General features: G+C 43.1%; 1 protein-coding gene across 3 annotated transcripts in view; it reads left to right on the plus strand.

Annotated features, from left to right (window-relative positions):
• Positions 1-22836, plus strand: part of LOC119170486 (uncharacterized) — a 32570-nt gene that overhangs the window by 2965 nt on the left and 6769 nt on the right. For 2 of the 3 annotated variants that reach the window (XM_075887249.1, XM_037421665.2), the window contains exons 5-10: positions 1406-1489; positions 2254-2383; positions 10695-10763; positions 15470-15708; positions 19908-19953; positions 21625-21720. In XM_075887249.1, the coding sequence (XP_075743364.1) occupies positions 1406-1489; positions 2254-2383; positions 10695-10763; positions 15470-15708; positions 19908-19953; positions 21625-21720 (664 nt within the window). The remainder of the gene's footprint in view (positions 1-1405; positions 1490-2253; positions 2384-10694; positions 10764-15469; positions 15709-19907; positions 19954-21624; positions 21721-22836) is intronic. The other variant, XM_037421666.2, reaches the window with a different exon arrangement.

Raw genomic sequence — 22836 nt, forward strand, 5'->3', positions numbered from 1 at the left:
TCAGGAATTGTAGGCATGTCGAGTGGTTTACAGGCTGCATGCAATCTAGTTCTGCGAACATTTTTATATTTATAGCAGTTGTGCTGAAAGCAGCAAGTCGTTACAATTTTCTTTTCTCTGGGCCGACCACACTTGAGGGTTACATTAGTCATGTTGGTATTAAGTGCGGCAGTTTGGCGTAGTAATGGTTGCGAGAACCAGTACTATATCCAGTCACTTGTGTAAAATGCAATTGATTAAATTGTTTCAAGAATGTTATTCTCATTACTAGCCGGTCACACAAAAAAAAATTTGGCTGTCTGAGGTCCTCTAAGGGAGCCCAGAAAATAAAGACAACAAAAAAGTTTTTTTTTCTGTCTGATGAAAAGGCTTTGTGAAGTAGTAGTGTAAGCAGTTAGTGTAAATAGTAGCACTCCGAACTTAAACTTTTATGCCTCCATGTAATGCATTTTACTGGCAGGGAAAAGGCCATGCATCTCTATTTTATTAATTCTCAAACATACCCAAAGACCTGTGAAATCAACAAGGCCTGTAGCAACCACACCGTAAACAAACACATTTGTGTTAGAGATCGATTTTCACACTGAAACAGCAAGGCATTTTTTTTTTACGGACTATTTTTTCAGTAAGTAGCAATTTTTGTTGTTGCACTTGTATTATTATTATTTAAATAAAACTAGAAAAGACATATGATGATACCTTTTCTTTTTTTTATTAATTTTCCTTTTTTATTGTAAAATTTAGTAACTTGCACATAGAGTTGTAGTGCACAGTTACCAAGCTGAAATGTAGCAAAATATTGATGATTTCATCTACCTCTCGTGCATTGAAAAAAAAAAAAGAATGCCTTGGCATTGGCTTTTTAAAAAAAGTGATATAATAGCAACCTATGATCATCACTGTGAGCTTGGTAGTGGTTAATTATGCTTCACATGTGAGTACCATCAGCGTCAAATGAAGCACGAACAGCGGCAAGCCTTTGCGGCGGTATGGTGCACGCCATCCAGCTATCACGATTGACAGGCGCGCGCATCCTGTTCGGCAGCTCTGCGCATATATGCGTGCCTGTCCATGATAATTGAGCGGCGCACACTGTACCATCACGAAGACTTGCCGCTGTTCAGGTTTTATATGACGCTGATGGTACATGCACTCGAGTTACCGTGCTGTTGCTGAGACAGTTCCTTATTTTCACATTTTTCAATTGCTGGTGCCTCAGTTAGTCTTTTCTGTGTGTGCAATAGCATGAGAAAAACGGGGTGGGGGGGAACAGAGTTTCTTTTGGTCTGTAAGTGCAGTATGAGGTTGTGACTGCTAAGAATTTCAGGTAAACTGTATTTTTCGCATGCACATCTAACAAGTCCAATGGGCATAATCACACGGGAATTGTTGTCTCTCGATGAAGGCGAATCGCACCGGCGGTGTGGCCTCGGGACCAGCAGCTGCAGGCCGCGCTCAGGCGCAAACGGATTTCCGTGCTCCCAGGAGGGTAGGTGGCTATATACTTCCTTTTAATTTTAACTTAAGTGTAAGCACAGTGAATATATCTCTTACAGAGTAAGAGCTTGGCTCACTTTAACAAATGACAATCATTTGGTGTTTCCACGCTTTTCTGTTCTAAGGTTCGGTTCCCATTTTACTCGGTTATTGCTCGCAATTTGCTTTGGATCTTGTCGAAAACAAACCAGAAATATTCGTCTTCACTCGTCTCCACTGCCATTTTGACACACCTGCATGTGATATTCAGTTGGTACAGGTCTCATGCAGATTTCGCTTAACTAGTTTGAAATGATGTCAATATACTGCACGCTGTAATAAAACTGTGCAGCTTAAAATAGTTCAAATGGTTGTGGTATTTGCATTAACCATTAGCAGAGCACTCTGAGGTTACTCATGGTGGGGTTGAGTGGCTACAGCATTTCTCAGCTATGAGCCCAAGTGTGTATGCGGGTTCTATTCTCACCCTCGGTGGCGAAGTCATGGAGGAGGTGAAATCTGAAGGTGCTGTGTTAAACGTTAAAGAACACTAGATGGTCAAAGTTTGTCTGGTGTTTCCCACTATGAAGTGCCTCGTTCACATTGTTTTTATTTCTTGGCTGTTTTCTTTGTTTTTATTTTCCTCCTCGTGCATCACCTAGAATTGTTAGAATTTTGCTTGTGTGAGTTTAAGTGGCAATGTGTGATGGAAGGTTACTTTGCCAATAGTTTTCCAGGGACATTTTAACGCTGGTCTTCATTATTGGGATGTTGCAGAAACCACTGATCGCACTTCCTGGAAATGTTGAGAGGTTTCGCAATCGACGGCATTGGAGCAGACCTCGAGCCAATCAGAAAGCTCTGAGCCTGAAGCTCCCCATGGCTGTAAAGTGGACGTATGAAGACGGTAAGCTCGAAGAAATAGCACTTTCATGATTCAAAGTAAGTGCGTATAGACAGTAAAACAGCTGGACTGAGTCGCCTTGAACTTTGTCAAAGTGCTGAAGGGCAAGTGGCAGAAACTTGCTCATGTTCAAATGGATCTCTTTTATTGTTTCAAAGGTCCAAATATTAAAACCTTTTTGCTCATTTCAGTGTATGCGCCTACATTACTCTTAAACTACATTACACATCAGACACACCTACTCATAATACACCTACACTACAACCCTGCATATATAATGAGGCTTATTACATTTGCAAAAAAAAAGTTCCTAATTCACGTATAATGCAACAGAAGAAGGCTCTCAGCTGTAGTAGAAAACTTTACATAAAATAAGAACAAGCAGTGTTCAGAAACTACCTCAGGCTCGTCGGGGCTCTTACTCAGGGGCTCTCCACTGGCATGGGCTCTCTTTGCTGCTGGAATTTATTGCAGCCTTTCTCCTGCAATGTAGGTAAATGCAGACAGCATGTTGAGCTACGCTGGTGTCTGATCAGCATTGTCGAACTGGTCCAACCTATTGCTTTACAGATTTATCACATGCCGCTGAATAGGCGCAAGCTGTTCTTTGTGGCTCTCCGGTTGTATGTACGACACTGACTTTATGACGTGTGTGAGGTGACATTTTGGCCGTGCAACTTCAATCTGAGAGACTGCTACACAAAAGAACATACATATTGTGAAAGGGAAAGTTTTTGTCATGCACTATGCCATGGTCAAACTACAACATATAAACCCAATGCTGGTTTATCACGCAATAAGGTTTCACTGTGAAAAAAAAGTAGTTGTAATCAACGAACTGGGATTGAACTCGGGACCTCCAGTGACTTTTCTAGCACTGTTGTTCCACCACTTGAGCTCTGCAGGATGCTAGCTAATTGCAGAAGCTCATAGTGCAGGGATACTCAGCAGCATTATAGCCGAGCCCACATATAACGGCCCCACTTAAAACGAACAATATCCGCATCACCGTGAAAATATACATTGGTTCAATGTCACAAAATTGCACATACAACGAACGTCTCCGAGTGCTGCTGATCGGTTACAGCAAACGGAGTCAGCGGTCCCCCGACTTCCCGGGAAACCAATTTCGACCACTGATCGGGCATCAGCGAGGTGCCCATGCATTCATTGTTAAACGCCGACCCTGCCTCCGCGACCCTCTAGTTTTCGCTCTCCCCGACAGCTTTGCATCCTCCCCTCTCTTTATCGCAACTCCTTGCCCTTCTCTCGCAAGTCTGCTCTCCTCTCTTGATCACAACCCCTTCGCCCGTCTCCACCGCTCTGCGACGCCCGCCACGCTGGCTCGAATTAGCTTCGTTTTCTGACTGGAAACGGGCTCAGAGCTGTTCCACGTGGTCTGGCGGCACGTGTGTTGCGTGTGCGCTCTTGTTCGCTCTTGGTGTGCGTGTGTGGTCATGATGGCCGACGGGAGCACCAGCGCACTTTTTACTGCGCTCAACAAAACGTCGAAAATGTGACCGCTTGGCTTGAGCGTAATCTGCGCGGTAGGTGCGGCGTTGCGGAACGCTTGCTCATAGCTGTTGACCACCTGGTAGCCAACTTGCCGCTTCAAACGTCTCGGTATTCAGCTGTAGAGATGGTGAATATTTCGTGGGCGGCGGTGACGACTACATGCGTGCAAAACTGTTTTCGCGCGGCCGACTTCGTCGACGTCAGGTCCAATGCTAAGCTTGAAAAAAAAAAAAAAAAATGGGCTCGTTTAGTCGACTACTCAAGCAGCGGCTCAGAGAGATCGTCTTTTTCTTCTTTCACTCTTCGATCTCACCCAAGCAAACCATGTGGCAATATGAAGCTTCCGAATTGCGGCGGCGATTTGTGGCACCTCGTCGTCGACTCCGACCTGGGAGAGCAGGTGGGACATCTGCTGCGATGGTTTAATTACGGCCGATGATGATGTAGTAGTAGATGATGTAGTAGCGATGATGTAGTAGATGACACTGCGGAACCATGCACGGATTGGGGCATTGTGAAGTACGTGGCGAGAGAGATTTGGAGGAATCGGTTTGCGAGAACGACGAAACTTTGGAGCCAGTGCCTCATGCAGCTTATGCGATGGGCCTCGGCGAACGAGCATTCTGCCGTTTTAAATGAACTCGAGACCGCCATTATCGCTTCTGCTCTTCGAAACACGGGCATCACAGACTTTTTGGGGCAAAAAAGTTTGTGTTTTCACTCGCAACTTTTTTTAAAAGCCGTGTTTCGTTTACTACGAACTTCGAGATACAGTGAACGGATGCCGCGTCTCGCTCAGGTTCGTTATAAGTGGGCTCAACTGTACTAACTGTTTATGCAGGTAAGTAAGGATAAAAAAAAGCAATAAAAGTCGTTGTGCACCTACTTACTTGGGTGTTCCTTGTCTAGTAGGTCTTTGACATGGGTCTCTTACACCAAGTGTATAGAAGCCTTAGATGCAATTTATGTGTGTGGCATACCTGTATCTACATGCACCTTTCTTCACAGTTCTTGTCTTGTGAATGAAGCGATAAACATCCTCTTTGCCCTTTAGTACTGCTGTGTTATCACATTGTGCTTACTGTATTTACTCGCGTATTGAACGCACTTTATTTTTCGAAAAATCGGAGCAAAGTTGGGAGTGCGCTTATTATGAGGGGCAAATTTTATGAAAACTTTTTCGGGATGAGCAAAAAATGTGGTAATGCAAAAAAAAAAAGTTAGGTCCCTTAGCCTTTCGCAATTAACATACACGTACACCGTTTGGAAACAGCTTCTTTTATTTTATTTTTATTTACAAATACTGCTGTCTCACAGTTCGAGACATTGCAGGAGTGGGTCCATAACAGTGAATACACACTAAACTAACAAAACACATGGTTTGGTAGTTCATTCAAAAAACTATTGGTAGGCAACTTTCGGAGAGAAACATCCAGATTATTCCACAATTCCGCTGTGAAAGGCAAAAATGAAAACTTAAAACAATCTAGAAATGGCATGAAGGGTGTGATGTAAATGGGGTTTGACCTGCGAGTGTTTGCAACGGAGTTGGCAAAGGAAAAGGGCATGTCAATGGTGATTATCTTGTTCACGATTTTATGTAAAGTGCCGATACGCTCGCAAGTACGTCTGTGTTCAAGTGATTTGAGTGATAGACGTACAGCGTGTGACGAAGGCGAAAAATTGTGATCATAACGGTGATATGTGAATCTTATTGCTTTTTTTTGAACACCTTCCAAGTGTGCTATGTCGCATGCGCAGTGAGGTGACCAGACAACGGAGGCGTATTCAAGAACAGGCCGTATCAGGGATTTGTATGCTGTTAGTTTGCATTCGTGAGTTGCATCTTTTAACGTTCGCTTCAAGAAGCCCAATTTTCGGAGCGCTTTCGAGCAGATTAGGTTTATATGTTTATGCCATTTTAAGTTCGGTGAGAATGTTACGCCAAGATACTTGTATTCGTTGACATGCTTCATGTTCTGGCCATAGGAAAAACGTAGGGGTTCCTTCTTGTTTGTGAATGTCATGCTTACCGTTTTGTTAAGGTTTAGTGCCATTTGCCACGTTGAGCTCCAGGTACGGAAAGAAGAAAAAACATTATTTAACTGTATTTGGTCACGAGAGGTACTAATACAAGAATAGAGGACACAGTCGTTGGCGTATAGACGGAGTTTGACCTTTGTATTTTTTGTTATTTCGACAACATCGTTGAGATAAATTAGGAAAAGAAGAGGCCCAAGGACCGAGCCCTGCGGCACACCTGATGTGACAGGGAGGGATGACGAATGCGAATTGTTAAACGCGACAAACTGCTGCCTTAAATTTAGGTAATCTGAAAGCCAAGATAACAAGCGAATGCCGTGAGTGCCGCGCAGAAAGGCTTTTAATTTGAGGAGGAGTTTATTGTGGCAAACAGTATCAAACGCTTTCGAGTAGTCAATAAAAATGGCGTCCACTTGACCGCGATCGTTTAAAGTCGAAGCGATGTCATGCGTAAACCCCAGCAACTGCGTGACTGTTGAAAATCCTGCACGAAAGCCATGTTGATTTTGGGAGAGGAGGTTGTTTTCAGTTAAATATGTGACTACATGTTTGTGAATAATGTGCTCTAGAATTTTACAGCAGGTGCAGATTAATGAAATAGGTCGATAGTTTGGAATTACTTGTTTGTCGCCAGATTTGAACACCAGAACAACTTTTGCATTTTTCCAAATCTGCGGTACAATTCCTGTTTCAAGGGATCTCTGAAAAATGACTGTTAAATACCTCGCATTCCATTCAGCGTAACGTTTTAAAAATGTGTTAGGGATGTTATCAGCGCCGGCACTCTTATTTGTGTCGATGTTCAGTAGGAGATTGACAACTCCAGCGTAACTAATCTGTAGTTCTGGGAAGGCAGGCAATTAACTGTCAAGACCGAAAGCGGGACTGGTACCATCATCTGTACTAAACACTGATTTGAAATAACCATTGAACGCTTCCGAGATAGTTAAAGAATCCGAAGAGGGCTGCTCGTTCACAATAAGTAAGGAAGATGTCGGGCCTGCAGGATTAAGAGTTTTCCAGAATTTAGATGGGTCGTTTTTCATAAAGGTTGTTAACGAACTTTCATAGTAGAATTTGCGGGCAGCATGCATTTTTTCTCTTAGCTCTGTTTTCAGAGAGTTCAATAAGTGCTGGTTGTTTAGGAGAGTGTTACGATGCCTTCGAAGTCGCTTTATTCGCCGAGTAAGCTGAATAATTTCTCTGTTTAGCCAAGGATGCCGAGGGTTTCGTTTTAGGCACTTCTGTGGGACATATGTGTGTATGCAGTGTTCAACAATCTTATAAAACTGATCAACTAACAAGTCCACATGACATTGGTTGCTATTGAACAAGAAATCATCAAAAGACGCTGCTAGAACTGCAAGAATTGAATTGTCGTCCGCGTGGGTAAAATCCAGAACCGTTTTGTACGTCGGAAGTTTGGGTTCACAGGCAACATTCAAGCTAAGAAGGACAGCCTTGTGGTCAGATACCCCATTCACTGCTTCACATTCAAAACCATTCTGCTGTACAGCCTCATTCAAGAATACAAGGTCTAAAATTGCATTTTCCCGCGTAGGAACATCGACTACTCGGGTAAGATCAAACGACACAACAAGGTCAACTAAAGCTTCACTGAGTGCCCTATCGCGACCAGTGGGTAAGAGTAAATTCCAGTCAACATGCGGTACATTAAAATCACCACATAAAATCAGTTTAAATTTGTGAAGCCTGTTTTTCAATATATAATCACTAATAGCAGGAAAAACAACGTGGTCAGTACCAGGAGGCCGATATATTACGCCTAATACGGTTATTTTCCCCCCAACGCTGATTTTGCACCATAAAGATTCTGACTCGGGAAGGTCGGGTAATGGATAGAACTTCAAACTATTCTTTAAGAAGATGGCGACACCGCCACCGCGGCTGTCCTCTCAGTCTTTACGTAGCACCGAGAAACCCGGGGGTAGGAATTCAGCCTCAGAAATAGTATTATTTAACCATGTCTCAGTAACACAAATTAGTGATGGGGCGTAAGTTTGGATGAGCCAATTAAAATCTACAGTCTTATTCACCAAACTGCGAGCATTTACGTTCAGAAGCACTAATTTACGCTGGCTTCCAGAAAGTCATTCATTGCTACGGGGAACACGATTGCTAGACGCTTCAATAACTGACTTTGTGACGTTGTCCCAGACGTAGCGAACACTGTCAATTACTAACTGATCGTACTGTAGTCGTACTTTTTTGGCTACTTTTCTTAGGTCAGTAGAGTGTTGCCATAGTTCCTTGCGGATTTGTCGAACCCTGACTGAAAAATCTTCGTTGATGAAGACATCCGTTCCTTTTAATTTGCTAGCCTTGCTTAAGATCTCGGATTTGGTTCGAAAATCGAGTAGCTTGATAATTACTGGCCTTGGACTGTCGCTTCTGCGTATTCCGAGGCGATGACAGCGTTCGATGTTGTCACATTCAATATCAAGCTTCGTTGATATAAGGTTCACGACCGACGGTAGTAGCTGCTCGGGTTTCTCATCATGTGGTTCCAGCAATCCATGTATTATAAGGTTATTTCGTCGTGATCGATTTTCCAAGTCGTCGTTTTTGCGATCAAGTGTGTGCGCTGCTTTAGTTAGATCGTTAATTTTAATCTCCATTTCCGGCACACGTTTCACAAGATCGTTATTATCAGTGACACTAGACTCCAACTTTGTTAGACGGGCTTCGAACGCTGCAACCCTTGTGGTGAGTGCTAATATATCTTCGCTAATACGTGTTTGCCCAGCTAGCAATTCTAATAACATTTGTTCAGTTTTGGATGCGGGGCCTGGATTGGTCTCGACGTCACCAGACAAAAGTAGCAAAAATCTCAAGACAATTTTTACACTAGTGACAACACTCAAAAGCCATGCGCAGGTAGGGTCCGGCAGAAGCAGCAAAAAACGGTTGTCACTTCTATGGCATTTATACCGGTACGGATTCCCTACCTGCAAAATGAAGCAGAAGACACTGTAGCGACTGCACATCATGCCGCTGCCGGACCCACTGAAGGGGAGCGTCGGCGACGATGCTTTTATGTCCGTTTGCCTCCAGGTAGGTGTCGCTGCCGTCCCACGCCGTGTGCAATTTGGCCAGCTGATCATGGACCAGCCGACGGGCGAGCACCACGTGGCAGCGGGCACGTCCCAGAGAGTCGATGATTTGGCGCACGTGCTGTTATTGAAGGCTTCGTCATGCCGTTTGAAGGGCGCGTTGCAAAGGTGGTTTTTGGAAGGGGCATGCAAGTGGAGATAGTGGTTTCCCAGACTGGCGGCAATCTGCAAAATGAAGCAGAAGACACTGTAGCGACTGCACATCATGCCGCTGCCGGACCCACATTGTTGCCCTTTACTTATCTTCGTTGGTTGATGGCACTATATTCCGCGAGCTGTTTTTTTTTTTTTTTAATACCGTGCAGCCAATAGTTCACCGCTCATGGCGATTTTTTTTTTTTTTGTCGCGAGAAACACGGTATGCGTTTCCAGCACTAGTAGCTAGCGTGCACGATTAAAAAAGTACTATGAAGTGAACAAAACAAACAGTGTTCTCGGCATTGGCGTTTTGCATTGGCATCTCGAGCACACATTTCCGGATGTTCTTGAGAGACGTTTAGCCAGCGAACGGTCGAGAGTGAGGCGCAAACGGACAGGAGAGTGGGGCGTAGGGAGGAGAGAGAGCAAACATCCGGTTGCTAGGGACACGCTTGCCCTGCAGATTTTGCTATGGGAGAGGGTGGTGGACGGATCCCGATGGACACCTGACATAGCCCAACTAAGAAATGCAATTGCATTAGAACAATATGGCACGCGACAAAAAATGGAAGATATTTACCGGGTAAGTAGGCGCCAGGTGTCGGTTAGCGGGACTGCAGCGGATGAATGTAGGGGATGCGTTTATTACGCGGGGGGGGGGGGGGGATCTAAATTTTGACAACTGAAGTTATGGGTGCATTTATTGTGCGAGTAGGTTTGTTACGTGAGTAAATACAGTATTTATGACCTTGTATGTGCTTGCCATGTGTGTATTTTATTATAGCTTGTGAATGGTGCAGTGTGTGAGTATGTTGCAAAATGAAATTGAAGTGTTGTGTACGTCTTGCTTAGTTGTACAACGTCTCACCAACCACTTCGCTTCATACGATAGCTTTCAAATCATGTATTTGTATCTACTGAATACAGTATAGACCGCTTATAACGTAAGTCCCCGTGCAGTGTCCTGTGGTCTATTTTTCATTTTCTTTTTCTTCTCTCCGCCCTTCGTTTCTTCACTCTGTGTCCCCTCCTCCTCCGTAACAATCTCGTCATTCTCTCTCCAGCGGCGCACTCAGTGCACCTCCTTTCAGAAGCGCACTTGCTACCGCATTTGTCACAAACAATTTCTGGCAACCGCATTATAACCGATCTTGCATCTTGGGAGACTGCACAATAAGCGGTATGTGTATACATGTGGGATGGTAAACGGGAGTAGAAAAACACCGCATTGTAAGCAGTTCTGCACTATAAGCGGTTATTTTATAAGTGGTCTACACTGTACTAATAGTGTTCGCTAAGCTTTCACTTCCTATTCATCACAATTAATGCTGTCACTTTACCCCAATGTTATGTGTAACTCACTTGTGGCACTGGGCCTAGCGGTAAAGTGTCACCCTGACGATTTGAGATTCTGCATTGCGAATTTGGTTTGTGCCGAATCGCGTGTGCTCTTGAGTCATCGCATCTCCCACGTTTTATTTCAGGTCATCATAACAGCACTAGGGATGACAGGGACGTTACCGGTGATAGCCAGCAGCCACAGCAAAAAAAAGGTAGCATGAAACAAGGAATGAAAGCATGCGCTTGACACATTTAAAGGAAATGTTAGTACATTGGGTGTAGGAAGCACTTGTATGGCTGAGCAGCGTAACGTTGATGGACTAGCTGACTCACACTTATAAATACATATTATATAGTGCAGATTTAGTCGGGACACAGGAAGATCAATGTCACACAGAAAAAGTGCGTCTTGTGTGTCAGTGTCCTGCATTAGGCCTGCTCTATCCAGGTATTTATAAATGCTGAGAAGCAAATGGGCTAACCTTTCGAGCTTCTGCCTAACATGCAACACGAATGATGAAGGCCAAGCATGCAAGATGAGTGTTGAACTTCAACTCTTGTAAATTACAGAAATTGCTCAGATATTGCATAGCATGACAACAGAAAAGGGGAACAAAAAGTAACTGAATTAGAGTAATACCCGGGCTACACGAGCGCAAGAAATGACATTCAATAGTTAAAGGACCACATACACAAAAATTTTGCTCATTTCTTTCTTCCAATGGGTAGCTTATGACCCACTTGTCATGGCTGGGAACCTCGCTTGCTCAAGTGCATGACGGTTACTTATTTAAAGACGTTTTTGGAGCGCCGAGTTGCTGTTTTGGTTTCAAAAAGCACCAAGCTAGGGAGGAGCAGCTCCTGTGGCAAGGTAAACACTGCTGGCTACGTGACCATGCAAAGCTGTGACGTAAATGCCACGTGCGTTTGCACCGCACTGACAGCTCGCACAAAGCTGCAGGCACAAAGGAACTAATCGCAGATAGTACAAGCGCAAGGTGCATGCCAAAAGAAAGCCAACACAAACTTCTTACATCGGTTTGGTTACGTTCCCTCCGTGTTGATTTCGGCGTCGCGAGGGGCTCTGCACCTTACTCAGTGGCGTGGTATGCTCTTTAAAATCGATTTTAAATATGTTATGCTAGACATTTGCCCTTAATATTTCATAGATGTTCTGTAGTGCTCTCTTCAGGCACTAACATCCTGGATAAAATTATTTTTTTTGGCCTAGCTGCCACATGTCTGAATCTAATGGTATTTCACCTAATGATGCCCATAACAGTGACTTTTGAAATGAACAATATTACAGTAATAATAAAATATAAACACACATTTCAGCAACTCCGCTCTGTGTCCACAAGCAGGGAAACATAGAAGTAAGCAATGCATATTATGGTACCATTAGCTGGAGTCTGTTCCTGCTTTTTACAATGTAACCAACCAGCAAGTTTGCCCATTGCACGTTGAAACGATAGCCTAGAATCCTACATGGTGCCTGTCATGTTGAATTTGCTAAAATTGATAAGTATATTTTACTACATGCAGTGCAACTGGGAACCACCCTATGTGTAAAAAGTCTTGTATAAAGTATTTTTAACATGATTCTATTTCAAATGTTGTATGTGTACAGTGGAACTTTGATTATACGCCCCCCGGTTTCGCGACGACCTGCATTTTACTACGAATCGGTTTGGTCCTGGCAAAATCCCCATAGAAACAATGTATTAAAAACCTTGGTTATATGACGCAGTTTTACATCGACCCCGCATCTTACACTGACATTCAGATTCCGTCGAAAAGAAAAAAACCACCTTTACTCTAATCACATGTCAACCAAATATTCACAAGTGCAAAATACTATGAACTTGCATACCCCAAGGAGGACTACAAGAAGAGTAGAGTCATCTTGATCAAATGGAAAATTTATTCTCTCGGAAGTTCATGCACTCCTACATACATGTCAATCGCATGCATACGTATCTGGGGTCGTTACCTAGTCAAGCTCTATGCACATAGAGTAGGTGCAGCTGACCAAGAAGCTGATATTTTCACATTTTTGGTCTGTGAAAACATTTCCTGGTCGAGATACGGCTGATCTTCTGCCTCGGTCACACTCGCAGTCACTGGTTTGCCCACGCATAAGGGCACGACGCAGCCGCTTTTGCTGTACAAATTTGCTTTCACTTGACGTCAACGTTCATAACAACAGCAGGACACCACTAGTTGCAGTTCACGAGGCGACAAATTACAACGCACACAGCTCAGTTGCGCACGAACGCATCACACATGAACTCGTTGTTCGTCGCCATTATGCAATAGCAACGACACTGCATCCACTCTTCTGATGGGAGGCTCATGGCAACACAGTTTCGGTTTCGTTCTCACGCGCAGGCAATTTTTCGACTCTATTTATCGGTAGAAAGATGCGTGTTGGATTTGGTTGTTTTTAAGGCTGAGAATAAAGATTCATTCGGACATCCTTCAACTAATTATTGCTGCCGTTAGCTACCACTGGCAACAATAATTTAATCTACCTTCACTGCAAAGGCGGAAGGTCGTGCCGTGGGCTCATTCAGGTAGTCTGTACCCGTTTTTTGGGCAAGGCTGAGTCTCACGGTCTATAATCTTAATTCGTCGATTATACTACACCCGGATTATATGTCTGTTTCGCGTGATCCCCTAAAAGTAATATAATTGGGGTTTCACTGTACTGCATTGAGCATGCCTTGGTGCCGAGAGTGCTTATTTCTCAGTCAAATGAGTTCTAGCGAAGACATTAGGTGACGAACAGCGTGCAATTTGATTCTCCCATGTGGCACCGTGCAAATGGCAATAAATCTTAAGACATCAGGAAGGTAAGGCCATTTTCTGTGCCCCCTGTTGTGCTGATAATAATGAGAGATGAGCAGTTTGTGAATGAGTCGAAGCTTAAGTTCAGTCCTCACCTTCACCATTCCTTTCTCCACAATCATCATACACACTGTCTGCCACATTAAGTCGATGCTAACTCTCCGAATTTTTCGTGTTCTTGTGACTATACGGTATTTCGTGTTAAGTGAATTGGCAGCTATGAAGCTAGCCACTCTTAGCATTTAACTATATTTAAAAGTGAAATGTGAATACTTTGGGGGTTTTAATTTTTTGAGAAATCATGCACCTACAGTTTTGAAGCTAACTGTGATATTTCTAATGCATTTCAAGGGCTATCATCATGTGAAACGCGGCATTTCTATCCCACAGCTTGATGCTAAGTCAAGTTCACCTAATTACGTGCAGTATTTGAAGAAAGAGTTATCGATTATTAAACCCAACTAGTATTTGGTTTAATTCAGGACGTTCAACTCTTCTACTTTGCAACTACTCTGCAATCATTTTGTCCTTTCATTTTTTTTTCTGAAGTGAGCATAACTGTAATCTAATAAACTACCGGTCCCTCCTAGTCTATTTGATTAAAAATATACTTTCTACATTGAAAAAGAGGACCTGTATCTAAATTTAGAAATTCATTTGTGTTGGGTGATTTTGAAACTGCGGCACAATTCTTATTCCTTTTACCATGTCTACTTCACTAATTTATTTCTGCTTGCTTTCTTCTTTCAAACATATGTGCAAAATGGTATCATATGCATGCTGCTGCATGAAACATGATTTTTCTTTCTTCTATGTGATAAACATTTTTTCAAAATGGCGTTATGGGCCTGTGCCGTGCATGTTTCAAATATGGCATACATAATGCAAGGTACATGGCACGAGTTCCTTTGTTATATTTGTGTGTGTGTGCATGTGTGTGTGTGCATGTGTGTGTGGAGCAACCACATTTGAAATTTCACTGCAACCTCGTGCGATGATGGTGATGACATTGTTTTTTGAGGTAAGAAATTTAGTTTTAATCTAATCAGTTTGTTTTGTTCTGCTTCTGTTGGCCATTTCCTTCGAAATCTGGAGTCCCCAAAGTAAAAATGGCACGTGCCGCATCAAAGCTGCTGCTACATCAACCAAATATGGAGAGGAGGACTTCTGCGACGTCATTCTTGCTTAACTTGTAGTTGCACATTGGATGTCAATGTTTCTCTGAAACAACATATGGTAATAGTGGTTTTTTGTATCTGTTCTTAGTTCTCTATTTAAAGGGCGTACGGGTGGCTCTGCGACTGATACTATTTATATCACTAAAGTTACTGCTATCATTGCCCTTGGTCATGCTTACGTCTATAGTGACGAGTTAAACACACACTCTTAACATGCTGCCTTCTCTTCTTTCTCTTCAATAAAGTCTTTCCTCTCCTACTTTATTACGGACGCTTTTTCATCTGAAGCCTCAAAGAAGGGCTGACAGGAATATAAAACATTTTGGGATAATTATTCTGAATATGAACGCTGGTTTCGAGAACCTTAACAAGAGCACTCTGGTGCCAGGGAATGCGTCGCATATATTTTAATACCGCTACATTAAAAAGACACTTTCGGTTTCAATATCAAGAGAATAGCTTTTCCGTGACATGTAGTGGCAGTGTAACATCATAGGGAGGCAGCGTTTCACAATATGCTAGCGGCAGAACCGTCATCTGCTCGTATTACACGTAAACAATGATGCACGCGTTGTCTCCAGTGACCCCAGAAGTGGTTTTTGTGATATAGGCGGCATGCAGGACACAGAGTTCGCAAGCTCAATAGAACCGTGTTGACTCGTTGGGATATTGACCATTGCTGTGGGGTTGGCTTGTTGATGCCCAGTGGCGAAAACTTTAAAATCAAAGAAAATATTTTATACGTGTTGGCTAACTGCGGTGCGTAAAGAATCGTGTCAGTACACCTTTTAAAAAAATTACACTGTGTTGTAATTCACATGTTTAAAGGGCTGTTCTGTCTTGCTTTTTTCCATTGTGTCTTGTTTTGAAGTGTTCTTATGACATTGCAGAATGGCGTGCCTCAAATGTGATGGCGTGGACGTCCTTCCTATCTGCGGCTGGTGTGATCCACCAGAGGGCAGCCGTGTACGCCAAGCTTCTGATGTGGCATGGAGCGACACCAAGCAGCATGTGGCTTTTCACAGGCCAGGACATTTTTCAGATGGGCATCTGCGATTACCGTGACATCCGCATGATCCAAGAGCACGCCCATCTGCTCCATGCCATGCACCGGTCTTCGGCAATGGCTGTAAGTTTTGAGCATGTGGTAGTGGGCCCTCCCCGATGGTGATGTGCATGCTGCCAGCATGCAAGTCACTCTTGTGGAGATATGTAGTGGCTTGACAAATTCAGGTCAAAGATTAGTTAGCCTGATGGCATGGCACGAAGATGAATTTTCGGTAAAATCAAAAGTTTGGCTAGTCATCCTCTCGAGTTATGATTTTTCAGAAGTTCTGAGATTTCTAGAAACGAGGTTTTTTATGTAAATTGTATTTCTTTCCGAGTATTTGAAAAACATTATATGAATTGAGTATTTGAATATTAATGGTCCATTAGAAAACCATAAACTTGATAGTTTTCAGATATTTGGTAGTTATTGCATTGAATTATTCATCTCTTGAAGGCTCCTACTATAAGCATTTGGGCATCACGTCCAAGTCGCTGGTTATGTGAGACCTGTGCAACAACCAGCAGCCATGTTTGCCCAGAGCTGGACTTGCGCTGGAGCAGCGCGGGAAACCGTAGTTATATGAAGAGTCAGGTTCGGCTCTTCGTCTAACACGATCGAAATGCCAAGTGGCGGTGCATTATCAGCAGCAAGGTGCTCGAAGACTGCACACTTTTGGCTACCTTGTGCTCTTTAGAAGCAATTTTTAAAGCATTTCCAGTTGAGTCTTGACATAGATTTTTTTTTTCCAAACAGTAGAGGCAGTAATCTTGCCAAAACAAGTGAAAATAAAAAATCAGTAATTTCTTAGTAAACTCGTGTTTTTTACCCGCATCTCTAGTGATATATTGAATTTGTCTGGCGAGCTCATCATGCAGTGAATAAATTTACACAAGTTAGTTTGCATGCGTGCGCGACTGTCTCCGTGTGTTCCAAGAGATGCGGCTCATATTCGAACCCCACGAGCCGTGGCCATTGGCACAATGCCTTGAAACTTCTGGTGAGTAATGCTTGCCACCCACATCCCAATGGTCAAAGGCATCATTTACAGGAGTAGGGATAGATTTCCTGGTGCAGCACTGCGTATGTGTTGTAACAACACATCTTAAAGTGAGAAAAACCCTCTATCCATTTAATTGAGGTGTTAGAATGCAATGTTATGCTCACACATATCCTTTTCTTTTTCCTAGCATTATTTAGGTAACATTCCCGACAGTCGTTTTAATGTAGTACATCTGTCTAAAGACTGCAAAATTACAACATATGCCAGATAAAAATTTCAGAATAAAATTTGGTAAGAAATGAACTGCTCCTCTCACGTGGCTGAAATGGAGTATGAAACCACTGAAAGAGCTTGAAGGTAATGAGCACGTCCTGCATATTTCTCAGTGATTATAGTAAAACATAATCAATTGCCACCACCTTTTCTATTTTTCTTGCTACCTTCTGGCGCTGTGGTAGGGTTTCTTCGGGACCCGGGACAACCGGTATTGTCAGAGCAAAAGCCTCAGATATGCGGAGGCGTAAAGTGACTTTTTCATTTTAAAAAGGGTGCATGCATGGTGGCACCATGAAAGAGGCAGACTGCCAGAAATGCGGCATGACTATGTACAGAACAGTACTTTGCAGTAACTGTGATGTACAATTTGCACACCCTGATGCATATCATTGCTTAGAAATTGATGCGATGCCACAGTAAGTGTTGGCTGAAAGTGCCCTTCATGAGGCCCTTTCTTTACCTTTATTTACTAAAGCTCCAAAGATATTCCTGCTCTTCCGCATGTCCATATGAAAGCATGGTGGTAATGGCGAACTAAGACGGTAGCACACAAATCACTGAAATGGCAGCAGGCCCTATAGATGACTCGTCTGGCTAACCCTGACGCGCATGGCTCATGCATCTGCACAGTGATTTGCCATGAGCAAACACTGGGGTTTTTGCAGAAGCAAAACACGCTTTCACTCGCCATGTTGAGCCAACAAGACAGTCACCACATGCGTGGCAATTGTGCACTGACAAGAAGGGAGTCCTCTCAATGATGTTTCATCTTCTGCATCTAAATGCGATACCTGCTGAAGCACCTAGTCAATTTTTTAGTCACATGTAATACATCGTCTGCTATTTATTGGTTCGGATGAGTGAGGGTGGCTTCAGTGTGTCAGTTGTGGCAATGATGTGTTCTCGGTGTTTTGTTTTGGGTGTTGCCAGTGCGGCGAATGCGGTGACGTAGACATGACTGCGGCGTGTGCAACGAACACTTGTGGCGCAAGGAAAACAAAGACGTTTGCGGGCAATCGCACGTGTCAACAGATGACTTCAAAAAGGGCCACGACCAATTGAAAAGCGGCACGGCAGCAGTAGAGGAGAAAATGACAAGAGCAATCATGTCGAATAAGAGGATGGCACGGCAGTGAGAGAGAGGAAGAGTACGACGACAAGGTAGAATGCCAAGAGTCTGACTTGGAGAGTGCAGAAGAAAAGACACAGGTGTCAGGGTCTGTGCCATTGCACTTCGGGTTTGAGCACATAGGGCCTGACACCGTCTGTCCCCAGACGTCCTTGGAAATGGGCGATCCTGGAGACAAGGCGTTACCTCCATCCTCACAGTTGATCCAGGCTGCCAAACCTTTGCGGCGAGCCGACTTTGCCGCCCCAGTTACCGAGTGAGACCCAAGGAAGCAAGAGAGCAACACGACGCTGGTGCAAGCGTCCGTACTGTTGTCCTTCGGGAGCGACTATGAAGCGCCCAACAGCGTCTATGGGCCTCCGCAGCTGAGTCACTCACGGTTCCTGCTGCCGGGTGCTTCGCCCATTCACACCAACGGCCTGCTGTTCGCCTGTGTGCGATGTACGTGGGCAAGAGGATTGCCGGCCTTCCGTGCCTAGATTCCTCCGTGCCAGAGACGTCTCAGCCTACCTGTGTCCTTGTCCACCCCACGATTGCTCGTGCCGCCGACTCGTCGTGCCCACAACGGCTACGCTGCCAAGCCAATGCAAGCATTGCGACAACTGATGACGTTGCCCTCCCCCCCGCCCCCTTTTTCTTTAACGGTCCTAAGTATTGCATAGCTAATGCATTGCCGATAGGGGTAGTTTTATCGCTTCAGTTCGCTCTGTTTTGCGATTGCTTGTTTGTTTTTTGTTTTTGCAGATGTCATAAAGTTATATTTTGTGTGTTTGAAAAATGGCTCCTCCCTTTTTCGGTCTGAGGCCTTGTCTCAAGTGAAACTATTCAGAACACGAAAAACGTGAATAACATAGGTGTGATTACCAGGGCCCTTGCTGTACTGTGTTCCCGCACTTGCTGTTGGAATGTTATTTCTCACTCCCTTGTTGTCAGTGCACAGTTGCCATGCATTTGGCGAGCATCCTGTTGGCTCAACATGGCTAGTGCAAGCCGGTTTTGCTTCTGCCAATAGTGCACATTCCACTGTGCATTTTGTGTTCCTGCCCAAGGGGGGAGGGAGGTGACGGGGAAAGGCTCATCCATGAAATAATAGCACTGCTGGGCAGATAGCCGGCTCGTAGCTTTTACCTGTCACATCACTGCAAGTACTGGTGCCGCTGTCTCAATCATTGATAGGCCTTTTCCCGCATTTTTTTTTTTTCCGATAAGATTGAAGGCTTTTTACAGGACATTGTGCTGTCGGCCGCACCACGTGTTCAAGGGCACAGTTAACCTCTGTCGACAGCTCGCGACAGTGGTACGCGCCAACCAGTGGGCATAGGATGAGCAATGACAGTAACGAATACTTTAGGCTCTATAAAGTCGCAGTTTGAAATTTCTCATAATAAGATTTTAACTGGAGAAGGCTTAAGAAAAGTATACATATTAGTGATGTTTTCTCTGATCTTATTGCTGACACAAAATTCGGAACCTCGTTTTCTGTCCTTGATCAGTGACTTGTTAATTGTGAGATGAGTGTTCAATCATATACTCTTGTTTTATAACCTTGTCACGTTATGTTATGACGTGGCAACATCTTTCATATTTTGTACATTAATGCTTGGTTAAGAATGCAAGGAGCGAAAAAAGTATTGAGAGAGTTCATGTATGGCCTCACCCAGCATCCCCTTTTGACCTTGATGGGATGTGCAGATTTGAGTCAAATTATGGCACTTAATGTTAATAAAACTTGGATTTTATTTCATGAAGGTTTCTTAGTTATTTGTGTTCTAGTAAATGTCCAGTTATGGCATGTTATCCTTTTTCCTCTTCCAAGTGTGTGTTGTTTATACAGCCCTGTGTACGAAACATGTCCCATGCTGTTTCTTGCAGGAAGATCGTCTGGGTATGTCGGGATACCCTGTTGCATTTGATGTAGGTGAGTGGGGTTCCAGGTTCGTTTTTGTGTAAGCCAGTGTTCACGTAGTAGTTTTATTTAACGGAAGTGACGACACGCAGTGTTTTCTGTGTACAGGATGCGGTCAGTTTCGATGTAGTCACTAAAATTTGATGATGAAGACGGCTCGATTCCTTTGTAAGAGAAATGCCCTGAGGAGTAGCTTTTGTCCCTTATACAAGAGGTCTCTTAAAAGCAGGGTATTACATTCTGCTTTTCCAAATAATGTCTATTTTGATGCAGCCATGCTGGTGTGTGTTTTACCCAGTGGTCTTTTAATTCGTGCCTCATACAAAGGGGTTCATCTGTATCTCAAGTTGCTTGCAACTTTGTTGTTTGTAAAAAACGAACAGGTATGCAATAAATTTTAACGTCGTGCTACTTTTCGATAGTAAACAAGTGCCCTCAAATCAAGAATGAAATAGTTAAGAATCTTTTTATTAGTCATTTCGATGTCACTTAGGCTCCAGCATTTTATCCTCGATGTAGAGTTGGCAGGCAAAGATGGCAGGAGCGTGACTATCGTAGAATTTTTATCAAAAATCAATTTGCCCTCTCCCTTACATAAAAAAATTCCTTTGTGTATAACACGACACTAAGAAGGTGCGAGTGTTAAAGAGCAGTCTTACGCATGCTGGAGACAAGAGAAAAGTCTAAATAAAATTTAATTTAGGAAGTCCAACATTTTGATGCAATATTGGCTACTTCTTCAGAAGTTGGTCATGCTTCTAAAAGGTCGGATTTTTTAAAAATTTTGGTTGGAGTTTTCTTTTTTTCTCCAATTTTGCATCCTGACTTGGCAGGCTTCTGCCAAATTTTCACCTTCGAGTCCTATGCATTCAGTGTGTAATTCTATCATTAGCTAAATAATGAAACAAGCTCTGAGGCACATTATGACATGTGAGTCACAAGGATGCAGGTTTGATGCTCGGTCTCCGTGACCGCATTCAGAAAGGGCTTATATGCTTTCAGTTAGATAGGTGCACATTAAAAAATCCTAGGTAGTAAAAGTTCATCTGGAGCCCCCCACTGTGGCACACATCATAATTGTATTGTTTTCTTTGACTGGTATATATCCCAGAAGTTTTTGTAATGACGCAATGCTGGTAGCACAGATAATTCGTCACTAATGGTAATCATTCAATTAATTGTTTCTCCTGTATTGTTCATAACACTAGCAGCTAGAGCAGCTATGAAATGACACTTGATGGCCATAACAAGACAAATGATTGTACAAGTTTGTACATTACTCACTGCATACAGTAGAAAGAATACTGTAGACTTTCATTAAATGGAAGTTCAAGGGACCAGGAAAATGTGCTTCGTTTAACAGGAGTTTCGTTTATGGAAAGAGGAGTAGGGGTGCAGAATTCAGGTATGAAATCAATCATATTAGGGGCAGATCCATTTAAGTTGCTGTTCTATTTAAGATTCCTATTTATGGAAAGTCACTGTCCTTGTACATAATGTTCATGGCAGCACTGCCCAAAGCTAGAGAGTGTTTTAGTACCATGAAACTGTGTTTTACTGCTGATTTAGCATATATGTTGCCCAAATCGGTCACTTCCAGTGTACGTAGTAATTCTAGTACATTCACAGCACCAAGTGTTATCAAAAGTCAATTTCAAAGGTTACTTTCCCTTTATTGTGCAGCCTCTGCACAACAAGATGGTTCTCGAGGATTGGGGCATAACACGAGGCGCCGCAACAGAAGATGGGTTCGTGCCAATGACCACCATGATCAGTCAGGTACATCACCATTTGTCGTGATATTTTATTTTTAGAGCTAATGCATTTTTGTGAGGGTAAGCTGTTGCACTTGTTCTGAGTACAAACTGATACTTGTTGGTTCACTTGTGAAATTCTGCAGTCACTTGTAGGCTTCGGGCCTGCTGGCACTCATTTTATACATGTTATCTGCTCATCGCTGGTTTGCGCCTTTATGCAGAAATAAATATTCAGCTTTCTTCGACTAAGACATTTTGCCAGAAGGGCATCATCAGACAATGTGTCAGAAGGGCATCATTGTCTGAAGCAAGGTTCCTCAAAATTCCGGTCCTTTAAGAATTGCTAAAAGTGAGGCAGACCTTCAACCAGAGTCAAAACAGGGCGACTTTTCGGGATATGTAGGGATCACTTGTCCTAGGTTTAATTTCCAGAAACAAGGTCTGTGCCTGATTTTGCACCTTGCACTTTAAAGCTGCGGTCTTCATCTTGTAATAAGGGCTTGCAGCTTCGTGACGAAAAACAGATGTGGGTGTTGCGTTTGCATAACTTTCTCTTGCAGATGTAGATTGAAACAGTGATTGTTACTTGCTTTCGGTGCGCCAGCCATGTTGGGATAACAGATTGATCCACCTCATTAAATCTTTAGCTGTATCCGTGATGTTTGGTGGAAAATGTTCAGTTTTTGTGTCCCAATTTTATTGAAAATTAGGTGACAAAGTCTCACATTGACTGCATTTGTGAATGGTTCAAATTTTACTAATTTGAACCTTTAGTTACAAAATATTATGAATGCTCTGGTTCCTGCTATATATGAGCTTACCTTAATGTTTGGAATTGTAGTTGTATTTACAGTTGATGAAAAGTAAGCCTGATAGTCTGATGAAATTTTGTGAATATTTGTCTCAAATGAAATGCCGTGGTGCTCCAAGACTGTTTTGAAACTGTCTACTTACTATTTTAAGAATAGTATCCGATGACTGTTCGCATTTGATTCGGTGTCATCACTATTTGCACACCCCTGCTATAGTCGTTTATGGTGCAAAGCATGTTTCATGTCTGCGAACGAACCGTAGTGGAATACGCAGTTGCAGTGCACCTCATTGCATTTACACAATAATAGTGGAGAATTTTCGTTCT

Source organism: Rhipicephalus microplus, chromosome 2 (assembly GCF_043290135.1).
Source record: "Rhipicephalus microplus isolate Deutch F79 chromosome 2, USDA_Rmic, whole genome shotgun sequence".
Classification (NCBI taxonomy): Eukaryota; Metazoa; Arthropoda; class Arachnida; order Ixodida; family Ixodidae; genus Rhipicephalus; species Rhipicephalus microplus.